This window comes from Callionymus lyra, chromosome 6, assembly GCF_982586985.1.
Source record: "Callionymus lyra chromosome 6, fCalLyr1.hap1.1, whole genome shotgun sequence".
NCBI lineage: Eukaryota > Metazoa > Chordata > Actinopteri > Syngnathiformes > Callionymidae > Callionymus > Callionymus lyra.
The window spans coordinates 11,543,448-11,571,219 of NC_141823.1; the positions used below are offsets into that span (position 1 = coordinate 11,543,448).

General features: G+C 37.1%; 2 protein-coding genes across 3 annotated transcripts; both read right to left on the bottom strand.

Moving 5' to 3' along the window:
* Positions 1-8,201: 8,201 nt before the first annotated feature.
* On the bottom strand, positions 8,202-12,485 carry tm2d3 (TM2 domain containing 3). 2 transcript variants are annotated; one of them, XM_087793120.1, is made up of 6 exons: positions 12,281-12,485; positions 11,919-12,017; positions 11,038-11,204; positions 10,799-10,967; positions 8,934-9,009; positions 8,202-8,860 (listed from the first exon to the last, which is right to left on the bottom strand). In XM_087793120.1, exons 1-6 carry the CDS (start codon positions 12,384-12,386, stop codon positions 8,695-8,697), a joined length of 783 nt encoding a protein of 260 aa, XP_087649246.1. In that variant the 5' UTR covers positions 12,387-12,485; the 3' UTR covers positions 8,202-8,694. The 2 variants fall into 2 exon arrangements, with proteins under 2 accessions (XP_087649246.1, XP_087649247.1); XM_087793121.1 differs by having other exon boundaries at positions 10,799-10,970; positions 11,044-11,204; positions 12,281-12,431.
* Positions 12,486-12,953: 468 nt separating this feature from the next.
* On the bottom strand, positions 12,954-27,735 carry tars3 (threonyl-tRNA synthetase 3). The gene is made up of 19 exons (XM_087793588.1): positions 27,430-27,735; positions 27,215-27,289; positions 25,945-26,132; positions 25,721-25,844; positions 24,238-24,362; positions 24,040-24,157; positions 23,899-23,963; positions 23,752-23,830; positions 23,541-23,687; positions 22,493-22,591; positions 18,717-18,883; positions 18,486-18,648; positions 18,266-18,403; positions 16,548-16,625; positions 16,373-16,473; positions 14,827-14,931; positions 14,693-14,765; positions 14,514-14,628; positions 12,954-13,366 (listed from the first exon to the last, which is right to left on the bottom strand). The coding sequence occupies exons 1-19, from the start codon at positions 27,733-27,735 to the stop codon at positions 13,218-13,220; spliced, it is 2,415 nt and encodes an 804-aa protein (XP_087649714.1). The 3' UTR covers positions 12,954-13,217.
* Between the last annotated feature and the right edge of the window lie 37 nt (positions 27,736-27,772).

Below are 27,772 nucleotides of genomic sequence, written 5' to 3' on the forward strand. Positions count from 1 at the left end.
AAAACGCTGCTGATTATTTAGCCGTGCGTCACGTGCGAGAGTCGTGTGCACGTTAGAAATATCACAGGCTGCTCGGGATATTTTTAGTTTACAGGCGTCAACGACTGAGGATTCTGAAGCGACGAAGGATTTTAAAAAGTCATTCGTTTGAACGTGGGAAACGACACGATGTTTTCAGTGACCAACGTCTCGATGAAAACAAAATGAATAAACATGAAAAAATTTAATGGCTGGCAAAAAATAACATAAGGTGATGATTAAAAACGAGTTGTTTTTCAATATTTCGGTTCAAACACTGGTTGAATTACACTGTTCTCGATGAAGACGGTGTCGAGATGAGGTTTAAGGGACCGTCCACAAATTAATGAAGCGTAAAAAGAGAAAGAAAGTAGAAGTAATTCATATTTATATATATATATATATGAGTTTTTTTAGACCAGGGTCACAAAGTGCTTAAACAATCAAAACAATACTCAAATACTTTAAAGGTCAAGATAACACCGGGAACAACACAGGAGTTCCAGAAAATCAAGGAAAAGCCTGCACAAATTAAAAGGTCTTATGTTTGTATTCTATTAATAACTAATAATATAAAAAACACACCCTCTCTTTCACTACTATAAATAGTTGGAATTCCCGTCTTACATATTTTCCAGATCTATTAAGATATATTTTATAAATGCCTTTATAACACCAATGGACACCAAATTTACATCCCTAAAAAAAGTCTCTAATCTTACTAGAATACATTTTTAATTATTAATATTAAGTGATATTCTTTGGTACTACTAAAAGGTGCCAAAATATTATTTAAACTCAAAAATTAAAATATTTGTAATACCTCTGTATCTACAACAATTGGACACCAGATTTACTTCAATTCAACAGTTTTTTGTAAACTTTTAGGTTGATAAGTCTTTGTGTTTTTATCCACACGTTTAGATTTTCATCTATAAAATCAAATCACAATCTATTTTTCACACAAAATCCTTCAACTCGAGCACAAACTCTGGATTAATGCTCCGATCCCAACATATTCACGACCAAATCTTGGAGTTACGTCATGTATTCTTTCATTTCTCCTTTGGGAGGAAGTTATGGAGTCTATCCCAGCTACCTCGGGTGAGAGGCAGGACACCCTGAACAGGTTGCTGGTCCGTCACGCGGCCAGAGAGATACACAACCGTTCACACACACACTAGAGAGTTGAGAGTTATCAATCGACCTCTGCATGTGTTTGGACTGTGGGAGGAAACCGGAGTCTCTGGATTAGAGAAACAACACAAACACTCACTTTTCCAAGATAAAAACAAATACTTGTGTTATAAACAGAAATATAAGATAAACTGTCATTTTGAACCGTTTTAAGTTTAGCAGAGTTCAAACTAGGGTTGTGAGAAAATATATATCAATACAAAGATATGTTTTTTTCATGATACTGTACCGAGCACTGTATAGATAGATATTTGTTTGGGTTTCAAATCATAATAAACATTTTTTATAGTTATTTTTATGGTTTATATTTCAATAAAGTGTGCTTTACATAAAAGTATTACATTATTTTTCACTATAACATGCAAATATTTCCAGCATTTGTTCATTTTTGTGTTTCAAAATAACTCACCAGCCGCTAGATGGCAGCAGTCTTTTCATCCTACGCAGCCAGCAGAACAATGAAACGCTGCAAGATGACTGAGGACGAGAGGATACAGTCGACTCCAGCCGCTTTTATAGCTGATGTTTGGACATATTTTAGTTTCAAAACAAATGAAATCAGTTACGACTCATGTGGTCTGTAAATTCTGCAACACCAGAGTCAAGTACCCAAACAATACTACAAATATATACTTGTTACTAAAGTATCACTATATATCGTGTCGTTGCACCTGTACTGTGATACGTATCGTATCACCAGATACACACTTCTAGTTCAAACTATACCAAACATTCTACTCTTCTGCCGACAGAATCAAACATGAATCTTCGTCTTTAAGTTTTCTTCACGGTCAGTCAGAACTTGATACGGGCCCAGAATCCTCAGGTAGTTTCTAACACACCTGAGCAAGTAGGAAAAGAATCCTGCGGTCTCAACTCCCTCGTCCTCTTTTGTTCTCCTCAGCGTAGGCGACGGGACTTTTAAAGCGATGTCCGCCTCATCTGTGTGGCGCGTGAATAGATGTTTTTCTGCTCGGATCACAGTGAATGTTTGGGATAACTGCCGCTGGACTGCGTGGAAATGAGAGCGAGCTTTGGATAATTGCTGCGACTGTGAGCGAGGAATGACACGAACACTAGCCGGGCCTGGCTGGATATAATTGCCTATTGATGTCCGAATAAATAGGTTTTTTTTCTTTTGATTGTACATCTAATAAAAGAGATGATTACGTCTCATTAGTCTCACTTTGAAATAGAGTCTCAGTGTCCGTCTCTGCACTCATGCACGTTATTAAAGCACATATACATGATTCATTCATTTGATGTCTGCTCCTGATAATATCATGTGTTTAGACTTCACAGCGTTGGTACATGACGTACTGTAAATCAATAAATATAGGAATTATTGTTCAATCAAACTTCATTATTAATAGAAAATTGTTCGATTACAGTTGAAAATTGTTTGATTGAAGTTGAAAATTGTTTGATTATAGTTGAAAATTCTTGGTTTACAGTTGAAATTGTTTGATTAAAGTCGAAAATTGTTTAATTAAAAAAAAAAATTGTTTGATTATAGTTGAAAATTGTTTAATTAAAAAAGAAAATTGTTTGATTATAGTCGAAAATTGTTTGATTATAGTTGAAAATTGTTTGATTGAAGTTGAAAATTGTTTGATTACAGTTGAAAATTCTTGGTTTACAGTTGAAATTGTTTGATTAAAGTCGAAAATTGTTTAATTTAAAAAAAAAATTGTTTGATTATAGTTGAAAATTGTTTAATTAAAAAAGAAAATTGTTTGATTATAGTCAAAAATTGTTTGATTATAGTTGAAGATTGTTTAATTAAAAAAGAAAATTGTTTGATTATAGTCGAAAATTGTTTGATTAAAGTCGAAAATTGTTTGATTATAGTTAAAATTGTTTGATTATAGTTTAAAATTGTTTGATTATAGTTGAAAATGGTTTGATTACAGTTAAAATTGTTTGATTATAGTTGAAATTGTTTGATTATAGTTGAAATTGTTTGATTATAGTTGAAAATGGTTTGATTATAGTTGAAAATTGTTTGATTATAGTTTAAAATTGTTTGATTATAGTTTAAAATTGTTTGATTATAGTTTAAAATTGTTTGATTATAGTTGAAAATGGTTTGATTATAGTTGAAAATGGTTTGATTATAGTTAAAATTGTTTGATTATAGTTTAAAATTGTTTGATTATAGTTGAAAATGGTTTGATTACAGTTGAAATTGTTTGATTATAGTTAAAATTGTTTGATTATAGTTGAAAATTGTTTGATTATAGTTGAAATTGTTTGATTAAAGTTGAAATTGTTTGATTATAGTTGAAAATTGTTTGATTATAGTTGAAAATGGTTTGATTACAGTTGAAAATTGTTTGATTAAAGTTGAAAATTGTTTGATTAAAGTTGAAATTGTTTGATTATAGTTGAAAATTGTTTGATTAAAGTTGAAAATGGTTTGATTATAGTTGAAAATTGTTTGATTATAGTTGAAAATTGTTTGATTAAAGTTGAAAATTGTTTGATTATAGTTGAAAATTGTTTGATTATAGTTGAAAATTGTTTGATTCCAGTTGAAAATTGTTTGATTACAGTTGAAAATTGTTTGATTAAAGTTGAAAATTGTTTGATTAAAGTTGAAATTGTTTGATTATAGTTGAAAATTGTTTGATTATAGTTGAAAATTGTTTGATTACAGTTGAAATTGTTTGATTAAAGTTAAAATTGTTGGATTATAGTTGAAAATTGTTTGATTACAGTTGAAAATGGTTTGATTATAGTTGTAAATTGTTTGATTAAAGTTGAAAATTGTTTGATTACAGTTGAAAATGGTTTGATTACAGTTGAAAATTGTTTGATTATAGTTGAAAATGGTTTGATTATAGTTGTAAATTGTTTGATTATAGTTGAAAATTGTTTGATTACAGTTGAAAATTGTTTGATTACAGTTGAAAATTGTTTGATTACAGTAGAAAATGGTTTGATGATGTGAGAACACTTGAACAGGCTCCTTCAGATCCCCTAAATAATGGCAAACGTCAACATGAATTCACTTGTCGAGCTGCTGGACCGACCTGAATATTAACATAAATATCAAAGTGACTCATGTTGCAGCCAAACTAGAATCTAGATAAAAATGACAGAACTTTCCTTCCAGTTTGACGAGTGTTAAACAGCCCTCGATGTTGAAACGATGGCTCACTGCCCAGTGTTGCATCATCCTGTGCAGAGGAAGTTGCAGAAAAAAACCCTTCAATACTCTGGAACTCGGGAGGAGTGAAGCACAGCAGCCAATCACACAGATCCCTGCGGCGATTTCTAGGAAGACAAGATCTCGATCTCAATGTTCCTGAGCCGACATCTCTGGGCCTGAAATCCGAGCAGAAGTTGCACAATCCCAGTGAAGCGGCACCAACATATTGTTACGATCACGAAGCCTCTGCAGGAGCTTCTTCTGTCACAAACCTGTGGACGACGTCGTTGATGCGAGAAAAAGAACGAGCGTCTGTGAAGTTAATGTTCCAGACCAGCAGATGAAGAGTTAATTCTTTAGAATAATCCCAGTAAATACATGTTTTAACTGTTACATTGTTAGTCTCAGCAGACTTGATCACAAACTAAATTTAAAGTTGAAGAAAAAGACGATTTTGACTCATAGTTTGACATAAAAATCTAGATTTTAATGCTGTATTTCTCCACAAAAAGCCAATACATGTTTTCCTGAACAGAACACTCGAGGCCAGTTGTTATCAAAGATAATCTGTTGGACTGGATCAACATTTTTAAAATGGTTTTTTTCAGAAGGCAAAGAAAGATTCTGAAATCCTATAAAATTGGGCTTAAAAATGCTGGTTTCTCCTACTTCAAGAAGAAAACCCAAACATTCTGTATTTAGTTAAATACAAGACATTTTCAAAATATCCATTACACTACATTTTGTGTGTATATGTGTTTGTTTTGTGGCTCAGGTGAGTTTAAAAATAAAAGCAATATAAAGTAGACCTACATTTCATTGATCCAGTGTACTGTTAATCCAGTACTTTAAATCCATCTTGTAAAACTGTGTCTCCAGATCAGGCCAATCCAATGTTTCTTAGAATAACCATCATAAAAGTACAACAAATTACCTGATCCTGGATCGAAATAAATGGGAATTCCAAATGCAAATTATTTTGTTAAAACTGTTAAACTGGCCCCTTTTGTTCGGTTTTCAAATCCCATTTTATTTTTAATCAGTTATTTTATTGGATTATTTGGATTATATTTAAGTGTCAATTACAATTCATGTAAATATTCACAATGGTCATTTTTGTGTTACAATTAAACTTACGGCCTCTAGATGGCAGCAGTCATGATGCCTTCGCAGGTAAAGGAACAATGATATTTCAGGGATGACTGAGGACGAGAGGATACAGTCGACTCCAGCAGCTTTTAAAGCTGATGTTTGGACATATTTTGTTTGAAAACAAATGAAAGCAGTTACGACTTCGTCAAGAGTCATGTGGTCTGTAAATACTACAACACCAGAGTGAAGTACTCCACAATACTATCAATATAACACATAGATACATAATGTATTGCCAGATTCTTGACAATACACACCTTTTCAGGACTGCAGGATGTGACATAACCATGTAGGAAGTGTCCAGCTCGAGAAAGCCAAAACGCCTTAACAGAAAACGCATGAAAAAACTCAAATATAACCACCAAAATCCTTTTTTTTTTCCATTACCTTTTATTGACATTAAATAAAAAAAAAGTCATTTACAGTATCACACAATTCTTTAGTTTTCAAATCCCATTTTATTATTAATCAGTTATTTTATGGATTATATTTAAGTGTTTGTTAATTACAATTCACATGTAAATATTCACAATGGTCATTTTTGTGTTACAATTAAACTTACGGCCTCTAGATGGCAGCAGTCATGATGCCTTCGTAGGTAAAGGAACAATGATATTTCGGGGATTACTGAGGACGAGAGGATACAGTCGACTCGAGCAGCTTTTAAAGCTGATGTTTGGACATATTTTGGTTTGAAAACAAATGAAAGCAGTTACGACTTCGTCAAGAGTCATGTGGTCTGTAAATACTACAACACCAGAGTGAAGTACTCCACAATACTATCAATATAACACATAGATACATAATGTATTGCCAGATTCTTGACAATATACACCTTTTCGGGACTGCAGGATGTGACATAACCATGTAGGAAGTGTCCAGCTCGAGAAAGCCAAAACGCCTTAACAGAAAACGCATGAAAAAACTCAAATATAACCACCAAAATACCTTTTTTTTTTCCATTACCTTTTATTGACATTAAATAAAAAAAAGTCATTTACAGTATCACACAATTCTTTAGTTTTCAAATCCCATTTTATTATTAATCAGTTATTTTATGGATTATATTTAAGTGTTTGTTAATTTCAATTCACATGTAAATATTCACAATGGTCATTTTTGTGTTACAATTAAACTTACGGCCTCTAGATGGCAGCAGTCATGATGCCTTCGCAGGTAAAGGAACAATGATATTTCGGGGATGACTGAGGACGAGAGGATACAGTCGACTCCAGCAGCTTTTAAAGCTGATGTTTGGACATATTTTGGTTTGAAAACAAATGAAAGCAGTTACGACTTCGTCAAGAGTCATGTGGTCTGTAAACACTACAACACCAGAGTGAAGTACTCCACAATACTATCAATATAACACATCGATACATAATGTATTGCCAGATTCTTGACAATACACACCTTTTCGGGACTGCAGGATGTGACATAACCATGTAGGAAGTGTCCAGCTTGAGAAAGCCAAAACGCCTTAACAGAAAACGCATGAAAAAACTCAAATATAACCACCAAAATCCTTTTTTTTTCCATTACCTTTTATTGACATTAAATAAAATAAAAGTAATTTACAGTATCACACAATTCTTTAGTTTTCAAATCCCATTTTATTATTAATCAGTTATTTTATGGATTATATTTAAGTGTTTGTTAATTTCAATTCACATGTAAATATTCACAATGGTCATTTTTGTGTTACAATTAAACTTACGGCCTCTAGATGGCAGCAGTCATGATGCCTTCGTAGGTAAAGGAACAATGATATTTCGGGGATGACTGAGGACGAGAGGATACAGTCGACTCCAGCAGCTTTTAAAGCTGATGTTTGGACATATTTTGGTTTGAAAACAAATGAAAGCAGTTACGACTTCGTCAAGAGTCATGTGGTCTGTAAACACTACAACACCAGAGTGAAGTACTCCACAATACTATCAATATAACACATCGATACATAATGTATTGCCAGATTCTTGACAATACACACCTTTTCGGGACTGCAGGATGTGACATAACCATGTAGGAAGTGTCCAGCTTGAGAAAGCCAAAACGCCTTAACAGAAAACGCATGAAAAAACTCAAATATAACCACCAAAATCCTTTTTTTTTCCATTACCTTTTATTGACATTAAATAAAATAAAAGTAATTTACAGTATCACACAATTCTTTAGTTTTCAAATCCCATTTTATTATTAATCAGTTATTTTATGGATTATATTTAAGTGTTTGTTAATTTCAATTCACATGTAAATATTCACAATGGTCATTTTTGTGTTACAATTAAACTTACGGCCTCTAGATGGCAGCAGTCATGATGCCTTCGTAGGTAAAGGAACAATGATATTTCGGGGATGACTGAGGACGAGAGGATACAGTCGGCTCGAGCAGCTTTTAAAGCTGATGTTTGGACATATTTTGGTTTGAAAACAAATGAAAGCAGTTACGACTTCGTCAAGGGTCATGTGGTCTGTAAATACTACAACACCAGAGTGAAGTACTCCACAATACTATCAATATAACACATCGATACATAATGTATTGCCAGATTCTTGACAATACACACCTTTTCGGGACTGCAGGATGTGACATAACCATGTAGGAAGTGTCCAGCTCGAGAAAGCCAAAACGCCTTAACAGAAAACGCATGAAAAAACTCAAATATAACCACCAAAATACTTTTTTTTTCCATTACCTTTTATTGACATTAAATAAAAAAAAAAGTCATTTACAGTATCACACAATTCTTTTTACATTTGTAAATACAGTCAGAAAAAACATTCCTTCTCTAGAGAAACCACATGATGCGTTTCCTCCAGCTGAGTGAAAATTAACCTGTTACGTGGGAGCGTGAGGGAAGAAGATCTTGTCAGGAGCACATTTTCTGGTCAGAAATAAACATGTGTTTACATTTAAGCAGCAGGAAATTGATACTTTCTAACGGCTGCACCTTCATCTGGAGGGAGACGAGTTCGGTGAAGAGATGATGATGATGATGCTCCCGTTCTTCCTCGCACTCGCTCCGGCCAATCTCAACAAAACACGGCAGCGGAATCATTGATCGACGGACCCTCAACGTCCCAAACACTTCCTGCACTCGAGCAGACGGACGGGTATAACGTGTCGTGTCAAATGTTCAGTCTCGGCAGGAGCAGCGCAAACTCCAGGGACTTTAGATGTACAAGGAACCGTCCGCGGGTCCAACGTAACCCACGCCGATCAGCAGGACGTCTATCAGAGTCCAGATCCCGAGACCCCCGAAGCTAAAGAGCTTTCCCAGACCCTCTCGCCACTGACCCAGGTAGAAGCGGTCGGCGCCGAAACCGCCGAGGGTAATACTTCAGATAGAGAGAAGCAACTATTAGAGCTTGAAGAAAGAAGGAGCTCAGCCAAAGGGACGGGCATTTTTACCTGAGAGCCAGGGCCGTGGACCACTTGTATCCTCCGGTCCAGTTGCAGAACAACCGCTTCTGAAATGTTCTTTTACCTGAAAACAAACAAATATCACATTTACAGACGGAAAACCAGACATTCTATTAATCTTACTGCAAATATACATTGACAGTTATTAGCAATTTTAACCAAGAGCAACATAAATGCCACCAAAGAAACATCACATGTTGTGTTTTTTTTATTTAAACAGAAATACGTTTCCAAATATGAAATACAGTTTTGATATAAAGACACATTTTCAGGTTTGGGGATTAGATCCTTCCCCTAGTAGAGGAGTTCAAGCATCTCAGGGTCATGTTCACGAGTGAGGGAAGAATGGAGCATGAGACCGAGAGGTACAACGGTGCAAACCCTTGTTGGAGTCAGGGTCTTAAGCGGGCAAGACCAAACACTCTTTGATATGCTTCATCTGCAACTTTTTGGTAGTAACTGCATGACACATAACAGAAGTGAAGGGTTGGCGAGGCCTCATGAAACAGCTGGTGAGGTATCATGATACAGTGTCTATTTTTGAAAGGGCCACTAGATGTCACTCCAAGTTTGAAAGGTTCATTAAATTAGTAAATCAAAGACAAAGATTAGAAAGTCTTTCAAAATGAATAAACTGTTTCATGAAGCCTCATCAACCCATCACTACATAACAGACGGAGAAACTGATCTCTGTTACTTATTTAGTGGATAAAAATGACATTTTACTAGTTCAAATACTGTAAATGGACAATTCAAGAACAATATTTTTTATATCAAATTAAAGACATTTTATTACAGAGCCCATAAGGGGACATGGAAGAAAAAATATACATTACAAGATCTCGCAAAATCTAAATCCTATTTATTGGGTGACAAACTTAAATGACAAATGAATGATAAAAAGATTAACAAACGTGAATTTAAAAAGATTCATTTCAGAGAATCACCGTGATAATGAAGACAGTTGCGCTGATGCTCTTAATTTGAAAGCCGGAAGTTTATTACCTCCTTCTTAGCGGCGTTTGGGGAATTTATTGCACATTTTAGCAAGAACTTTCTAAATGAAAGTGCGGCTCATAAGAGTAGAAACCACAACAACTGACGGATTGACAGCAGAATGATGGTGTTGTTAAGTTACGATGACTCGACCACTCGCTGCTGTTTCTGTCCGAGTAGAGATGCTGAACTGAAGATAGACCCGCCTTATGTTGCTTCTGATTGGTTAATAATGCTTGATGGCTTCAGTGATTGGCTAGATTTACACAAAAATGACCATCGTTTATTATCATGTAAAAACAAATATGTAGTATTGATCAAGATGGGTAAATGTAAGCCTGAGAAATGTCAAGTGTGTTGTGTGGTGTGAGAATGGGTCAAATTGCGTGACTGTCACACTCAAAGCGTAAGACTTTGTCCTGAAACACTCTTCAGATGCTTCTCACTAATTTTCAAAGCATGCTTGTGAATAAGCACAGATCGACTGTCTTTTTATTTAAGGCAAACTTTGAAATAAAATTCAATTTATATTCTCCACGGATGTTGTCTCCCAGTATTCATTGTTTTGGTTGTTGGGCCAGACGTACTTTCAGCGTCATATTGCTCAAGAGTATTGCGAGATCACGCAATACATATTTTTTCTTCCATGTCCCCTTAAGGGGTCCGTAATTTATGACTGGAAACATTGGACAATTTTCAATAATTCTACGTTTAATGTCTTAACATAGAGCGCCAAAGATGACACGCTACACAACAAAATGTAATAGTAGGGGTTTATGCCTGAGGTGAGAAAATAATGTACGCACGTTACAATCTTTCTTCATAATGGCAGTAAATGTGCTCCGGCAAATCCTTACCTAAACAGTGGACGTGATCCAGCACGTCACAGGTGGCATTGTAGCGCCTGCGTGGGCACGACACCGTCATACAGTTGGTGGAATTAGAGCAGCGGTACTGGGACGGATCCAGTTGCCAACAGAACTGACAAGTAACGGAGAGAGAGAAGTTGTGTTGCTGCTGACCAGACTCCTGTGAACAGACATCACAAAAGAAAGTTAGATGCGTGTGAAGAAGATGTGTTTCAAAGAGACTCGACACTCACGATACAGTGAACTCCTTTTTTGGGTTTGCAGGTGAAGGACGCTGGTTTCCCGTACGTGCAGTTGTGCTGGTAGTTGCAGTGGATACAATCGGCTGGAAGGCGACTACACGATCCCCCACTCGGGCATTTGGAGATGAAGCTCTCTACGTCTGCAGGAGAAGCTACAGAAGGAGTGAAAGATATTAAAACACGTTTCCATTTTAGAAGTCTTGTTCTTTCAACGTGAATTTATCATCAAATTAAACATAAAAATCACAACTTAAAACAACACAATCCATTCAAGCCAAGTATGTTACACAATATGAAGCTATTGTTACAAAACAAAACAAGTCTTCCGTCAATTTATTTTACATCCCATGATCTACCCCGCACCACTTTTGTGATCGACAACAATTACAAAAGTCAAATCATCTTTGACAGTGAGCAATCAAAACTTAAAAAAGAAACAATTTTGTTTGGGAAACGAAAAGCCGTAAAATAGAATCCAATCTTGAATTTGACAGAGATTTAATCACATATCAAATTAACAAAGATTGGAACCATAAGCGGTAAAAAAAAAAAACAGACTGAGGTAAACGTCTCACACGTGTATGACCATGTGATTCTTGTGCTTTATTTAAAGATTATTTATTTACAAAATTGATGAAAAAGATGATGCCCATATTAAGTGGTATTAAACATTTCTCAGAAATGTCAAACACATTTATTTGCCAAGAATATATGACAATATATTGCATTTTTCTTCAGGGTCTTTATATTTGTTTCTAGTTTATCTACATTGTTCACATTTGGAATTTAACCAGTGGGAAATTGATTGCAATTTAAAGTTATATACACATTTATATTTGGTAAATAAAACACACCCAAATGTTTACCTGAAGCTTCTGCAGAGACTCCTGGGCTGGAGATGACTGGACTGTGCTGGACATCTCTCGTGTACGGAGGCTCTTGACCAATATTAGAACTCATGTATCCTGGGAATAAAGGGTACAAAATTCTGACTTTGAATTATACAAGTAAAATCCAATGATACATTTGATTTAATGTCAATATGAATCCCTGAAATTGTATTGAGAAAAACTGCTTTAAAGCTAATCGTTAGCAAGCTAGCTAGCTATTCAATTCATTCTCAATGAGAGCAGGCTAGCATTAGCAACGGAAGCTAACACAAGCTAACATTTAACAACATTTGCGAGTCTAACGGTGGTTTATATACGACCCTGTCGAGAATACGTACCGCTCACAGACTGCAGGAACATGTCCAGGAGCAATACAGTCATTATTCCGTAGGTTTTCAGGCTCCTTCCTCGGTCAGGTCTCCAAATCTGACAGATGGTGGCCATTGTTGCTGCAGTGTCCCGGTGGTGCGTTCAGGGCTCGTCGGGAAAATAGCGAAGACGACGAAGAAGACGAGAACGAATCGGAATAAAACACATTTGAAAAACAAATGTGTTTTTATTAAACAACTTAAACGCTGTTGGTTTGAATTAAGGAAAGTAGTTGGTTGTAAACACGGACAATTACATTTCATATGTACAGTTGACAAAGAGTTACAGGAGAGAGATTTACAGTAAACGCATCATGCTGCCACGCCCACCACACTTACGACTAAACGGAAATGTTTATTTCATAGTACATAGATTTAATATTTAATTAATATGTATTTAATAACCGCGCTTCGTTTAATATACATTTGCTGCCAAAAACCGACGTATCTCCCTCTAGAAAAGGTAGATCCTCCCAGTATATTTACACAGGGGAGAACATATATATTTTTTCTCTTGGAAAATACTATTTCTTGCATTCATAAGAAGTATTTAAAGCCTACAAATAAGAAAAAGCAAATAAGACTGTAGGCGTAACTTTAATAAATAGAGCTTTAAAATAATTAATTTTAATTCATCACACAGTTTGACTTTCAAGTGTTTATTTCAGCTCTTACAGTTCCTTGAAGGTAACATCCGTTCTTTCACTTGTTTACCAAACAGCGTCACCAACACAACCTTGAACACAATCCAACACGATTGACTGAAACCATCAACAGTAAATTATTCCACATTCATTGGCGTCTCCTTCAACTTACAAAACCAATCCTTTATTCATTTTTCTTCCACATGATTCCCCGCATTTCTTCCCCGTCACTCCAAGAGTCTCCGTGACATCCTTCCCGAGGCTCAGAACGCTTCCTCGGCGTTCTTGCAGCGAGACTCTTTGAGTCGGGTCAGACGAGTCAGCACCTCGGCCACTGGCAGCTCTCCATGGACTTTGTTGTCTCTCGTGCGAACGTTCACACAGTTGGTCATCTTTTCCTTCTCCCCGACCACTGCCAGGAAAAACAAGAGGACAACGAATCACACCACATTCAGTTTACCCTCACACGTCGTCTGCTCTCACACACACACAACCACATATGCAGGGTCTTGAACCGGGACCCCCGGTGGATAGCGTACCAATGCTAGCTGCTAATGCTAACTGTTAATTGTTTAGTGCTAAATGTTATTATTTATTTTATTTATTTAGCATTTGTCACCGGGCTGCACAAAAAGAAAAATTAAAATATATAAATTCTATAGTATGTTGATTATTACTGTCTAAAATAAGTTTTATTTTGAAGTAAAGAAAATACTTTCTTTGAGGAAACATTTGCCTGAGACTATTGTCACGTCAGGACGTTTGTTTCGTTCAAGTTTAGGTCAACTAATGTGAAAACTCTCCTGCGTTACATGTTCAAAATGTTTTTTTAAAACCACATTTAAATGTTGAAGTCTTCCTCTCCTAAATAACTGTCTCGCCTGCCATTAAAACTCTGCAGCAAGAATTCTGACCCGCTCTAGTAGAAGAACTCACATTTCTCCGATCCTTAAAACTCTTCACTGACTGCCAGTTTCTTTCAGGATCAGCTTTAAAATTCTGGTTCTTACTTTCAGATCTATTCATGGTCAGACTCCTCCTTACATCACTGATCTGATCCAGCCTTACACCCCAGCTCGGGCTCTGAGGTCTGTGGATCAGAATCTACTGATGGTTCCTGAACACACTCAGGACCAGAGGAGAGAAATCCTTCCAGACTGTTGCTCCTAACATTTGGAACGATCTTCCTCTTCCTCTGTGTTTGATGATCTACTGACTCCTTCAAGAAACATTTTAAGACCTTTTTATTCGTGCTTTTCCCTGATTTTCGGTGACTCCTGTGTTTGTCTTATGCGTCTTGACATTTTAAAGTATATATTTTAACTGTGTACCTTTTTTGATTGTTAAAGCACTTTGTGACCCTGGTCTAGAAAGGCGCTTTAGAAATAACCCTTACCAACTTACTTACTTATTAGGAAATCTGGGCGAACAAAAGGTTACAAGAGCAGAGTCCATTATGAAATAATAATGGGCTTCACTCCTCTCTTTCGATCGCACATGTGATTGAGTTTAAATGAACTAAACGTCAGTTTTCAAATGGTTCTCTTCACTCTACTCACCCAGGATGAAGTTGTACTGAGCCAGCTGAGCGTTGCGGATCTTTTTGTTCAACATGCAGCCGGCGTCCAGGTCGGCGTCCGCCATGACACCCGCCGCCGTGAACTCCTTACAAACCTGAAACAAACATAAAAGTCATCAAAGGTTCTCGTCATCCCACAATGAAGATTTCGAGTTTTACCGCTTTGGCGTATTCGTCGCAGGACGGGTTGACGGGCACGAACATCACCTGACGCGGTGACAGCCAGAACGGCCTGGAGTCGAGGAAAATACAGTTGAATTTTCTGCTTTTTTTAAAAAAACATTTTCTCTCACCATTTTCCAGCGTAGTTCTCGGTCAGGATGGCAATCATTCTCTCCACCGAGCCCAGGATGGCTCGATGAATGATGACGGGGCGGCATTTGTCATCTCCGTCTTTCCTGCCAGACGCAACAGATTTTAGATTTCTGCCTCCGTTTGGCACCGAGTCCCATGTTTTTTTTTTTAACAAATGAAACCGATTCTGTTGTTACATTATGTTCATGATATATTTAAAACATTTGATTTTGACACTTCAGATTTTATGTTGATGTCAAATTTGTTTCTTATTACTTTTTAAATACATTTCTTGATGTTTTACAGGGACAGTACACGCATTTCTACTTCTATATCATGCTTCGATTCAATGTCATTTAAAGTTACGATATATTATCATGTTATTATCATAACAAAGTTATCTCAAGGGGAAAATTTGTGGCCTTTATTTTAGATTAAATTTAGCCACAGCCTCCGTTATTTACTGTAATATTTACCCAGATGATGCAAATACATTTTTTGTAATTGTTCAACAAAAATGTAATCCAATCAAATACAGTTGAAAGTATTGTAATACAAGCATTTGGTGTAATTTCTATTATTTTAATGAAGGGATGGAGATAATTTATTACATTATATTATTATATTATCATTTTTTTCATGTCTGTGCTTGAAGAACTTTCTGTTGAACTGGTTCAATATTGATCTGGTTTAAGATGTATTTGCTTTATTTCTGAAAAGGATTCACTTTACTGCTTTACTTAAATACTTCCAAAAATAAATTAAATTAAATTAAATGAATAAAAATAGACACATGGGCTTTTTTTTTATATAACTTACTAACGTCATCGAGAATAAGAAAAAAAGAAAATCTTATTTAGAGATGAACTCTTGTTTATCATAACCACACACACTCTTCTGTGATTGGTCAAAAATCATGGTTTGTCACCGCGCGTCATCAATCCCGAAAGTCTCCCCCTCCAAGGGACTCGTTGTATAAACAAAGCGGGGCGTGATTACAGCTGGCTGGAGGAGGAGTGAAGTTGTCACCCTGGTCTAGAAAGACGCTATATAAATAAACATTATTATTATTATTATTACGTTGTATGGACTTCGCTCTCGTAACCTCTCGTTCGCCCAGATTTCAGACGGGGGAGAACTTTATAAAGTACAAAACATGATCATGATGAGAGACTTACTACATCTTGGAGATAAAACATTGTCAAGTGACAGGATGAATAATAGGCTGAATTTTTATTTTTTTAATGTCATGTGATCGACCCACACAACCTTTGCATGGATTCAAATATGTTCTGCGTGATAATCGACACGTGTCTAGTGTTGGATCTACTCCCTGAACCACAGGAAAAAAAAGGGAAGTGAAATGTTTTGGTTCTCGTCCTTTGGACTCATTAAACTCTCACCTGTCGTGGTTCAGCGTCAGCGACGACACAACACAAGTGTCACAGACGGCACCGGAGGAAACTAACCATCCAGGGGAGGATTAACATGTAATCCTGTTTGAAGCCAAACGCGCTGACTCAGCAGATTACGAAGGTGACTCACCCCACAAAGGTCAGGTTGAAGCGGATGGGGAGCTGGAAGTCCAGCTGAATGGTTGCACATTGGTGATAGCGACCGATGGCGTCTTTGATGTTGATGTCGATCTGAGGTGAAATAGTTGTTTTAATACACGTTAAATCAGAGGAAAATGTTTAAAAAAAAAAAAAAGCATCGGAACCTTGGGACCGTAGAAAGCCCCGTCGCCCGGGTTGAGCTTCCACGGCTCCCCGAACTCGTTCAGGCTGTTCTCGAGTTGCTGGGTAACAAAAGAAAAGAAAAAAAAAACGTTTAAAATCCTGAACATTGGTTGGAGTTCATGTCCTCTCAACAGAAATGACTGATGTACACTTCAAACCACAATCGCTCACACAGCAGGAAATCAAAAGCAATTTCTGTTTAAATTGCACCACTTAAGATATTTCCTCTATTTATTTACACGCGTGTGAAACCAGGCAATCTCAGAGACGACTGAACCTCGCAATTACTTTAAAAAGAAATTCTCTCTCTCTTTTGTAGCGTTTCGACTTCAACATGTGAGTCATCGTCTCGAGAGAAACTATTTAAAAGCGGCTTCAAAAACTGTTATTTTCTCAAATTAAATGATAAAAGCTTTTTTAGATTCACGTTGAAAACATAAAAATAAGACTTTTAATAATATTAACCATTAAGATTTGGTTTTTAATGGGACCCAGTATTTTGGACTCTTTAACCTTTGTGTTATCTCAGGGTCAAGGGGCCCTGAAGGCACGAAAAACAAAGATGTTTGTGGTATCCCTTGTGTTGTCTGTGGATCAAGATGACCCAGAGACTTGAAAACAAATGTGTTTGCGCTATCCTTTGTTTTGACGACACAAGGGATACCACAAACACATTTGTTTTTGGGCCTTGAAAACAAATTAGCTTTATCCTTTGTATTGTCTCTGGGTCAAGATGACCCCAAGGTCCAAAAACAAATGTGTTTGTGGTATCCCTTGTGTCGTCTCTGGATCAAGATGACCCAGAGACTTGAAAACAAATGTGTTTGTGGTATCCCTTGTGATATTCTGGGGTCAAGGTGACCCCAAGGCCCCAAAGCAAATTGGTTTGTGGTATCCATTGTGATATTTTATGGTCAAGGTTACCCAAAGCCTCCAAAACAAATGTGTTTGTGGTATCCATTGTGATATTTAAGGGTCAAGGTGACAGGAAGCCTCCAAAACAAATGTATTGCTGGTATACCTTGTTGTGTCTCTGGGTCAAGATGATCCGAAGGCCCAAAAACAAATGTGTTTGTGGTATCCCTTGTGATATTCTGGGGTCAAGATGATCCGAAGGCCCAGAAACAAATGTGTTTGTGGTATCCATTGTGATATTTTAGGGTCAAGGTGACAGGAAGCCTCCAAAACAAATGTATTGCTGGTATACCTTGTTGTGTCTCTGGGTCAAGATGATCCGAAGGCCCAAAAACAAATGTGTTTGTGGTATCCATTGTGATATTTTAGGGTCAAGGTTACCCAAAGCCTCCAAAACAAATGAGTTTGTGGTATCCATTGTCATATTTTAGGGTCAAGGTGACCCGAATCCTCCAAAACAAATGAGTTTGTGGTATCCCTTGTGTCTCTCGTTCAAGGTGAACAACTTCCACCACTGACTATGTATTTTTGGAAACCAGGGAGGTTGTTCACCTTGACCCAAAGACAACACAAGGGATACCACAAACACATTTGTTTTGGAGGCTTCGGGTCATATCTTGACCCTGAGATAACACAAGGGTTAAGCAATGTATTTCTCCGCCTCATATTTTAAACAGCCTTTGTTTTGCAGTGAATCTTTAGAAAACAGATCTAATCTTTTTATTCTTTATATCACCAGTTTCTCTCGATGATTCTACAATAACGTCTCTACAGTCGGGGTCACCTTCTCGGCCTGGTTCCACACAGCGACGTCCCCGAGGTACTTCTCCGGTCGCGTGGAGAGGTGAAGCTGGAAGGAGAAGCCGAACACATCGTAGACGCAGCGCAGGAAGTCCAGACAGCCCTTCATCTCTGACTCGATCTAGAGGGAGAGAGAGAGAGAAAAAAGAAACCGGTGAGCGATGACTCACAGAACATTGCCAATAACAATCTGATGCAATCACCTGGTCCATGGTGCAGAAGATGTGAGCGTCATCCTGCTGGAAACGACGCACTCTAGTTAATCCGGTCAGAGTTCCCGACAGCTCGTTCCTGTGAAGGACCCCGAAGTCCGCCAGTCGCAGAGGAAGCTCCCTCCACGAGCGAGGCCGGTGGACGAACATCAAACTGGAACGACGAGGACGAAAACATGTTAAAGATCGCATCGTGCCGCCGAGCAGCTCCACGACACGTACCAGTGACCCGGGCAGTTCATGGGCTTCAGCGCGAACACGTCTTCCTCCACCGGGAAGGAGAACATGTTCTCGCTGTAGTGCTGCCAGTGGCCGGAGGTCTCCCACAGTTTGCTGTTGTAGATGTTGGGAGACGCCACCTCCTGGAAACCTCGTTTCCAATACTCCTCCTGAGGAACCCAGCAAAATGTCAGAGGAAAATACCAGAAAAAAATATATTCAAGCACATTTGATTGGGGTTTATTACTTATTTAGACAACATATATTTTACACTTTGACTTGTACTTTGACGTGTGTTTTTCCAGCTTATTTCTATATTTCAAGATGTTTCTATTAGTTGACGTTACTCCAAGTTTCTATTTACATATAAACATATATACAATTAGAAAGAAAGTTGCTGGTTCACTTCGAGGCCAAGTGGAGTTTCTATGTTCTCCCCGTGTTGCGTGGTTTTACTCCGGGTACTCCGGTTTCCTCCCACAGTCAAAAAACATACAGAGGTTGAATGAGAATTTGAGAAAATTGTCCATAGGTATGAGTGTGTGTGTGAATGGTTGTCCATCTTTGTGTGCCCCGAGACTGACTGGCGTCCTGTCCAGGGTGTCCCCTGCCTCTCGCCCAATGAAACTGGGAAAGGCTCCAGTCTCCCCGCGACCCCCATAAGGGATAACGCGGTAGAAAATGAATGAATATATACAATTGGAAAGTCACATAAATCAAAAAAAGACATTTGTTTTTTTAAACGAAAAAATTACAAATAAAAACATAATTTCCTTTCCTCTATTGCACAAACCTGGTGATATGATAAAGATGTGTCTATGCTGAACTCCCTGCTTCCATAATATATATATATATATATATATATATTTAAAAAAATGTTTTTATTTCACACTTTAAAAAAAAGAGGTGTTTGAAGTGTTTAAATCTAAATATCAAATCCACCTGATTGTTTCATAGGGTTTGATTTGTTGAGTGTTTCTAACTGTGACTCCAGCTGTGACGCCTTCCATGAGGCTTTGGTTGATTTGAATTGTTTTCCTTTCTTTCACCAAAGCAGCTCCGGGGGTGTTTTTTCTGTCTTGCACTGGAAAGTAAATCATACTTTGTCTCTCTTATTGTTCCTTTAACTCATCCGTGTTCCTGGTTATTATCAAGGGATACATGTGCTTTAATACCTTCTTTTCAACCGTCATGTAGGTCACGTCCTGACTCTAGTAATTTGAGTTATTTTGTGTTTTTGTTACTTCGTATTTTCTTATAAATTGACTGTATATCAGGAGGCTGGACTCACTGGTGACAGTTGCTGAGAGGAGATCACTGGACAAACTACTGTCCATCATGGAGGATGACAGTTAGCAGAGAAGCAGATGGAGCACGAACGCTCCTCCCATGATGCAACACTAATAGACTCAGGGACTCATTCATTCCTTTTGCTATTAGATTGTACAATTCTGAGTTTGGGGGCAGGAGTGGAGAGAAAAGATGTTATTCTATGTATCCTTTTTGCTTTGTTATTTTTCTTTGATTTATGTTCTTTATCTTCAAATTTAGATTGTATTTAGATAGATTAGAGAGAGAGAGAGATGGATTAGAGAGAGAGAGATTAGAGAGAGAGAGAGATAGATTAGAGAGAGAAAGAGATAGATTAGAGAGAGAGAGAGATAGATTAGAGAGAGAAAGAGATAGATTAGAGAGATAGAGAGAAAGAGATAGATTAGATAGATAGAGATATATATATATATATATATATATATATGGAGGTGCCCCGGACCGGGTTGGCGGGCGACTCGAGCGGTCATGCCCGACTTGTGAGCGACCTCCACCGGTCCCTGGATGTCGGGCTCCAGTGAGGTCGGTGAGATATATATATATATCTATATATATATAGATATATATATAATATGATGACTATTTGGATTTAACATGAAAAAAAACCCTGTTTTGAGCTCCTAAAAGCACCTCAACTTTAAGCCGAACGAACCTAAAACGAAGGAACGACTCGGGCAGATGGTGCATCGCGACGATCCCGCGACGTGAGAAACAAAACTGCGTCACGGCGAACATGCGATCTCTGACACGCGCATGAACTGCAGTGAAGCGTTAACGACCTTGCACCAAGTTTTTTCGTAATGTATGTGCAGAATTCCTGGCCGGGTTCGGAGCGTAAGCTGTGAAGCTCTTCAAGAGGATGACAGGAACACAGGTCACATGGACAGTATAGAGAGAGGTGTCAGATGTGCTCCTGGCTGCTTCCATCTGCTCCGGAGATGACATTACAAAAGAGAAAATACGAAGTAACAAAAACACAAAATAACCCAAATTACTAGAGTCGGGACGTGACCTACATGACGGTTGAAAAGAAGGTATTAAAGCACATGTATCCCTTGATAATAACCAGGAACACGGATGAGTTAAAGGAACAATAAGGGAGACATAAGTATGATTTACTTTCCAGTGCAAGACAGAAAAAAACGCTTCCGCAGCTGCATTGGCTTTGGTGAAAGAAAAGAAAACAATTCAAATCAACCAAAGCCTCATTGAAGGCGTCACAGCTGGAGTCACACAGTTAGAAACACTCGACAAATCAAACACTATGAAACAATCAGGTGGATTTGTTCACATATATTTGATATTTAGATTCAAACACCTCTTTTTTTAAAGTGTGAAATAAAACCTTTTTTTTTTTTTAATGAATCTGCAGGAATAAGGATCATTCCTCTATAAATACTGTATTTTCTTTGTCATACAACAGTAAAAACTTCTCCTGCCTGTGAAGAAACATGACATTCGTTCACCAGCTGGATTTCCTGGTCAACAACTTCAAAAGGTTGAATATAATGAGTCAGAAAAAAAGCAGTCGCTCAGTTAAATTCTGGGAATATTTATCGCGGTTTGTCATCCACATCTGACAGCAACAGCTTTTGAAGTCGTGTCTTTTGAAGTGTTAGCGACAGAAATACAACTAATTTGAGCCACAACGGAGTCAATAAAATATATCAATGAATAAATATCGTTAACATGCTTCTCTTTACAAATAACTAAATCCAATTATTAATTTAATGTGTGTATGTACATACTGTTATGGACTGTCCAGCCTTGCTTCTTGGGATAGGCTTTAGTACCCATTACCTGTTATTGAACCATTTCTATAGTTTGATGTCAGAATTATATTCTCAGATCAACATTTGGATTAAAATGGTAAAAATAAATTATAAATCATGTTTTTTCACTTGTTTACATTTTTGTTTTAAGTAAACTTGCCTGAAACAAACATCTCGATGTGTTAAGAGTCACAGGATGACGGTACTTTACATATATACATGTATATTACTATACTACTATACTAAAAAATACTATCTTTTTAAATAAACCAAACACTTTTCAGACAGTATAAGTCAATAGAACAGAAATTGTGGAATTGTGTGACTAATGGTCCCCGGACCAGGGGTTCGGGACCACTGCTTTAATTAACATCAAATTCAAGATATGACTATAATATCACTATAATATATATCACTATAACTAATGAGTAATTATTCATCATTTTATCTCTAAACTATTACTATTCTTTTATTAAAAAATGATTTGAAAAAATGTGTATTTTCTGATCCTGCCCCATATCAGCAAGTGGATAGCAAAAATGTTTTTATTTATTCCCAGACACAGGGGTTAAAGCAATCAATATTCTAGTGGTGTTGACTGGTAACCAATGGGTAACTAGACACTTTAACCAACTAAAACTTTGGTTAAATCGACTATGATACAGAGACACGTCTTACCCTGATGAACTCGGTGAGTGTGTTGTAAATGTAGGCTCCGCGGGGCAAAAAGAAACAACTGCCTGGACTCAGTTCGTGGAAGAAGAACAATTCCTGGTCCTGTGAAAAAGAGGCAAAAATAAAAGTCAATCATTTATTTTCATTTGTTTTTTTTCCAGAACAATTCTTCCTGTCGAGGCTTAAACAAAACAGAGATGTTACAGACGAGCAGTACGGAGGTATTTGGATGTTTAGACCAAGACAAATGAGCTCCAGTCGCTCCATTAAAATGAACAAATATTATTTTGTCTAAAGCTCTAAAAAAAGAACAGACAACTCTGAAAATAAACTCAACCCTTAGTCAACATAATGGTGAGTAAAAAATGAGTGAAATTTGAATTTTGGGTTAACTATCACTTCAAGATTAAAAGGACACATAAGACAAACGAAGAAGTTGCTGTTTTTAAAGCAAAAGTAACAAAAAAAGGCTAATATTTCTCAGGATAATCGATTTGTTCTTCCCTCTTTCAAAACATCCTGACTAAACCTGGTGAAATAATGAATAAACGAGTCCTGCTGAAGATGCTTCTCTAGAGCTCTTTCAACAAACCAGTATGAAGACACGCAGCGCCCTCACCTGGCGAGAAATATACTGCGGTGAAGGGACGTTGAGAAATATTAAAATAAAACAAAGATACAAGAATTAAATTATTATTTAAAAAAAATCCTTTTATAAAAAAATGTTTTTAAATACAACAAATAACTAAAAAAATAATGTTTTCCATTTAGAACTATCATTTTATACAGATTTTTTTTTTATATGCACAGGTTTGCCTGGTCTGTGTTTATATAGCACAGCATTCTTTCATAGCTAATAACATCTACATAAGTATATTGAATAATAGTGTTTTTTTTAGTGTTATAAACATTTTTTTTAATCGTGAAAGAGTGCGTTACATCCGAGGGTTGATAACAACCTCTCGATGCCGCAACAGGAACCGGTTCCTGACACCCGTCAGTCCAGTTTTATCTCCCCGGCAGCTGCCAGTGGGCCGCACCGTCAACTCACTTTGCCAATCTTGCGATGGTCTCTATTCTTGGCTTCCTCCTGGAAACGTTCCCACTCCTTCAGCATCTTCGAATCGGGGAAGGAGATTCCATAGATCCTCTGAAGAGACTCCATGTCGGAGCGACCTTCCCAGTAGGTGGAGGAGTTCTGCTCGGTGGAATAAGTCAATTAATAATCAAACTTAAGGGTGGAGGTGAAACTGGATTGTTACCTTGTAGATCTTCAAGGCCTTGATCTTGCCCGTGTGTCTCACGTGTGGACCTCTGCAGAGGTCGATCAAGGGACCGCATCTGGACGGAAAATACTTTTTATTTCATCTGAATAATAAAGATTAAATTAAAGAAGAGACTAAACCGACCTGTAGACTGTAGTCGTGGGCGTTTTGACTTTTTCATTCAGAATCCTGCACTTGAATTTGTTATACTGGAGACAAAGAAAAACCTTCATCACCGTGAAAGCCTGAAATATTTCAGAGAGAAAGTGGAGACGACGCACGTACCTTGAACATCTTCAGAAGAGTCTCCTTGGTGATCTCCAGTCTCTCAAAAGGCTGTTTTTCCTTCACCACGTTCTTGCACAGAGTCTCCAAGGCGCCGAACTCAGTGCTGGACACCGACCTGTCGTCACAAACCAAAGCCACGTCATCGGCTGGAACCAGATTTTTTTAAGATGAACGTTGATCCGAAACAAGTCTCACTTTTGTCCGTCCAGGAACATGTCGTAGTAGAAGCCGTTCTCGATGGGGGGTCCGTAGCACAGACAGCCGCCGTAGAAGCCCTCCATGGCCTCGCCCAGGATGTGAGCGCTGGAGTGCCAGTACACCTGTGGAGATGTTTGCCTCGCTTTAAACTCACAAGATACACAATTGTGTTTGAAAAACCATTTTATTTACAGTCTATTTATTTTATAAGAATTCATCGTCTTCACCTGTTCAGTTCTATCTCTATTATTTTGGAGCTAATCTTGTGTATGTGACGTTCAAATATGTTGGTTTTTTTTTTATCTTTCTTACTACCATACTGCTCACATGACATACATAATGTGCACATTAGACATAAAATGACCAAAAGACATTCATAATGACATAGATGATCACATGACACAATACTTTAATCCTATTCAACAGCACTATGTTGTTTTATATTTTATTTTATGCAAGTACTAAGTAAGTAATTTGATTTGTATTTGTTGAGCACTATTCCAGACCAGGGTCACAAAGCGCTTAAACAATCAAAACAATGTGTTAGCATAGCTATTTTATGGTTTGTAGTTCAAAAGTTTGTGTAAATTGAAATAATTATATATTATTTAATTACAATTAACACGCAAATCTTAGGATCAGAAACTCTTATTCACATGGTTGTTTTTTTGTGGTGGCATTACAGAATAAAATAATTAAATAATATGAGCCATTACCAATAAAATGGCATTCACTTTTGGGTTGCAAATAAACTGTCAGCTAGATGGCAGCAGATGACTGAGGACGAGAGGATACGGTAGACTCCAGCAGCTTTTTAAGCTTTTGTTTGGACATATTTTGGTTTTAAAAACAAATTAAATCAGTTACGACCTTGTCAAGATTCAATTCTGCAACACCAGAGTCAAGTACGCAACAATACTACAAGTATTTACTTGTTACTACAGTATCACGATATATCGTATTGTTTCCCCTGTATCGTCATATGTATCATATCGCCAGATTCTTGCCGATACACAGCCCTAATGATCACATATTTTACCACAAATTAAATGTACGAATGACATCAACAAATGACCACATGACATATTTAATGATTCAGATAAATTATCATGTGATTGATTGATTGATTGATTACAGTTGAGTGGAGAAGTCGAGTCACTGAGACTGAATTAAAGGAAAAGCTAAGGTTGAAACAAATACAGAAAGAGCATGTGCCAGTATGGAACCAAACCTTACTACCCATGACATAACTGCACCTCTTGTTATTTATGTAAATATGATTGTGTATTTATTATATAGCGCAGATTTATCTTTTATTCCATTTAGATTTTCTTTCTCGTTTTTATTTCTGGGTGTTTTTATTTCTCTTGCTGTTGTTAAACCGAATTTCCCCTCGCGGGACTAATAAAGGTTTTCTGATTTTCTGATTCTGACATGAGTAAGAAAATCGTCATAGATAGTAACGAAGCCGATGACTTACAGCTTGAGCGTCGTCGTTGTCAAAGCGTAGGATCTCCAGAGCGCAGTCCTTCTCCAGAGGCCGGTCCAAGTCCCACAGTTCTCCGTTCACACGAGAGATCACAGCATTGTCAGCGAGTCCCTGGCTGGGAAAATGACAACATGAATATGTCTTGAGTGATCGCCTTGTTCACTTGTCATTGTGAGCAGACTTCAAACAGGGGGCAAGAAGTTCAGCTGAGTCACCTGATGCCACAGGCTAGTTGGTACGGAGTGGTGATCCAAGACTTTCCTGTCACTTTCTGACCATCTGGTAGCTCCACGGCGATGGGTTGAGAGTTCGCAGCTTTCTTGGCGAGGAGAGCGTCGTTCTCCTTCTTCAGCGCCTCGTAAAGAGTGAGACGCTCACCGACGAATCCAGGCAGAGCTTTGGACTATGATAGCGACAAGAAATCAACATTTATTCACACAAAGTCTCTTACTTTAATCTTAACAAACCTGTTTCGCTTAAAGGTTTATTATGAATTATAAGAAAAAATAATGAGAACTGCTTTTTGCTCCTTTTAAAACTCTATCCATCTCATTACAGATTATTATAGATTATTATTGAATATAGTTGAAAATTGTTTGATTACAGTTGAAAATTGTTTGATTATAGTTGAAAATTGATTGGTTTTAGTTGAAAATTGTTTGATTATAGTTGAAAATTGATTGGTTTTAGTTGAAAATTGTTTGATTAAAGTGAAAAATAGTTTGATTATAGTTGAAAATTGATTGGTTTTAGTTGAAAATTGTTGGATTAAAGTTGAAAATTGTTTGATTACAGTTGAAAATTGTTTGGTTTTAGTTGAAAATTGTTTGATTATAGTTGAAAATAATTTGATTATAGTTGAAAATCTTTTGATTATAATTGATTTTTTTTTATTACAGTTGAAAACAGTTTAATTGCAATTGAAAATAGTTTTAATAATAGTTAAAAAACGCTTGATTACAATTTAAAACAGTTTGATTAAGGTTGAAAATTGTTCGACTTTAGTAAGTAAAAAAATAAGTAGTTGATTACAGTTTTAAAAATTCTACAATTGTACGCAATTAATACAAAAATGTATATGATTCAAAGTTATCAATTGTTCAAAAGTGTTATATCAGAATTTTAATGACACATATTGCCTGTAATATAAAAAACAGTGAAGTTTGTGTAAGAAAATATATATTATGTTGACTTTACAAAGATTTAATTTAGCGTGTCAATATTAATATATTTATTTAAAAAGGAAAAGTATTTTACATACAGTCTTGAGACCCATTTGTAGTTTAACTAGAACTAAACATTTACTTAAGCAAGTTATTCAAACGTATAAAGTTCAACTGATGACGAGATAAATATTCTAAGATATTTCTTAAAGCATCACAATCCAATTGTGTCTAATAATAGCTTTTGTTTCTTCCTAGTTTGTGGGCGAACATAAAATTCATATATTCATGTTTTTGTTGTGAACAATGCTTCAGTATTAACCTGTTTAACGCCTCCATGATTCCCTTCTTGTTTCTTGTTCTTGTCTTTGGTCACTTTGGGCGCCGGAGATGTGACCTGCAGGAATCCACACAAATAATCTCATTTTTAATCCCTTTTATGTTTTTCTTTAAACTGAATTAATTCTGGAACAATGATGCATATTAATACAGTGTAAGAATACACTCTTTTTAAATTCCTTTCACATGTAATGATACCTTCTTATTAACATTATTGTGAGCCTGCTGTTCTTTGTTGTCTCTTCTATTATTATTCTTCTCTTCCTTTTTGTTCTGGTTCTTCTCCAGATCCTGCTCCACCTGCAGACCCCGGCGGAGGTGCAGCAGCCGGTACTTCAGCTTCTCGTTCTCGCTCCTCAGGGTCTCCAGCTCTGGAGGGACCCCCACGTCGCCGCTGATGTCCAAACCCCGGATAAGTCCCTCCCGGAGTTTGGATATCTCGCCCGAGAGGAGACGGATCTGCTCCTCTTGAGATGCCAAGCGTGCAGACAGACCCTCCGCCATCTTTAAAAGACCACTCTGACAGGGGACTTCCGGCGGA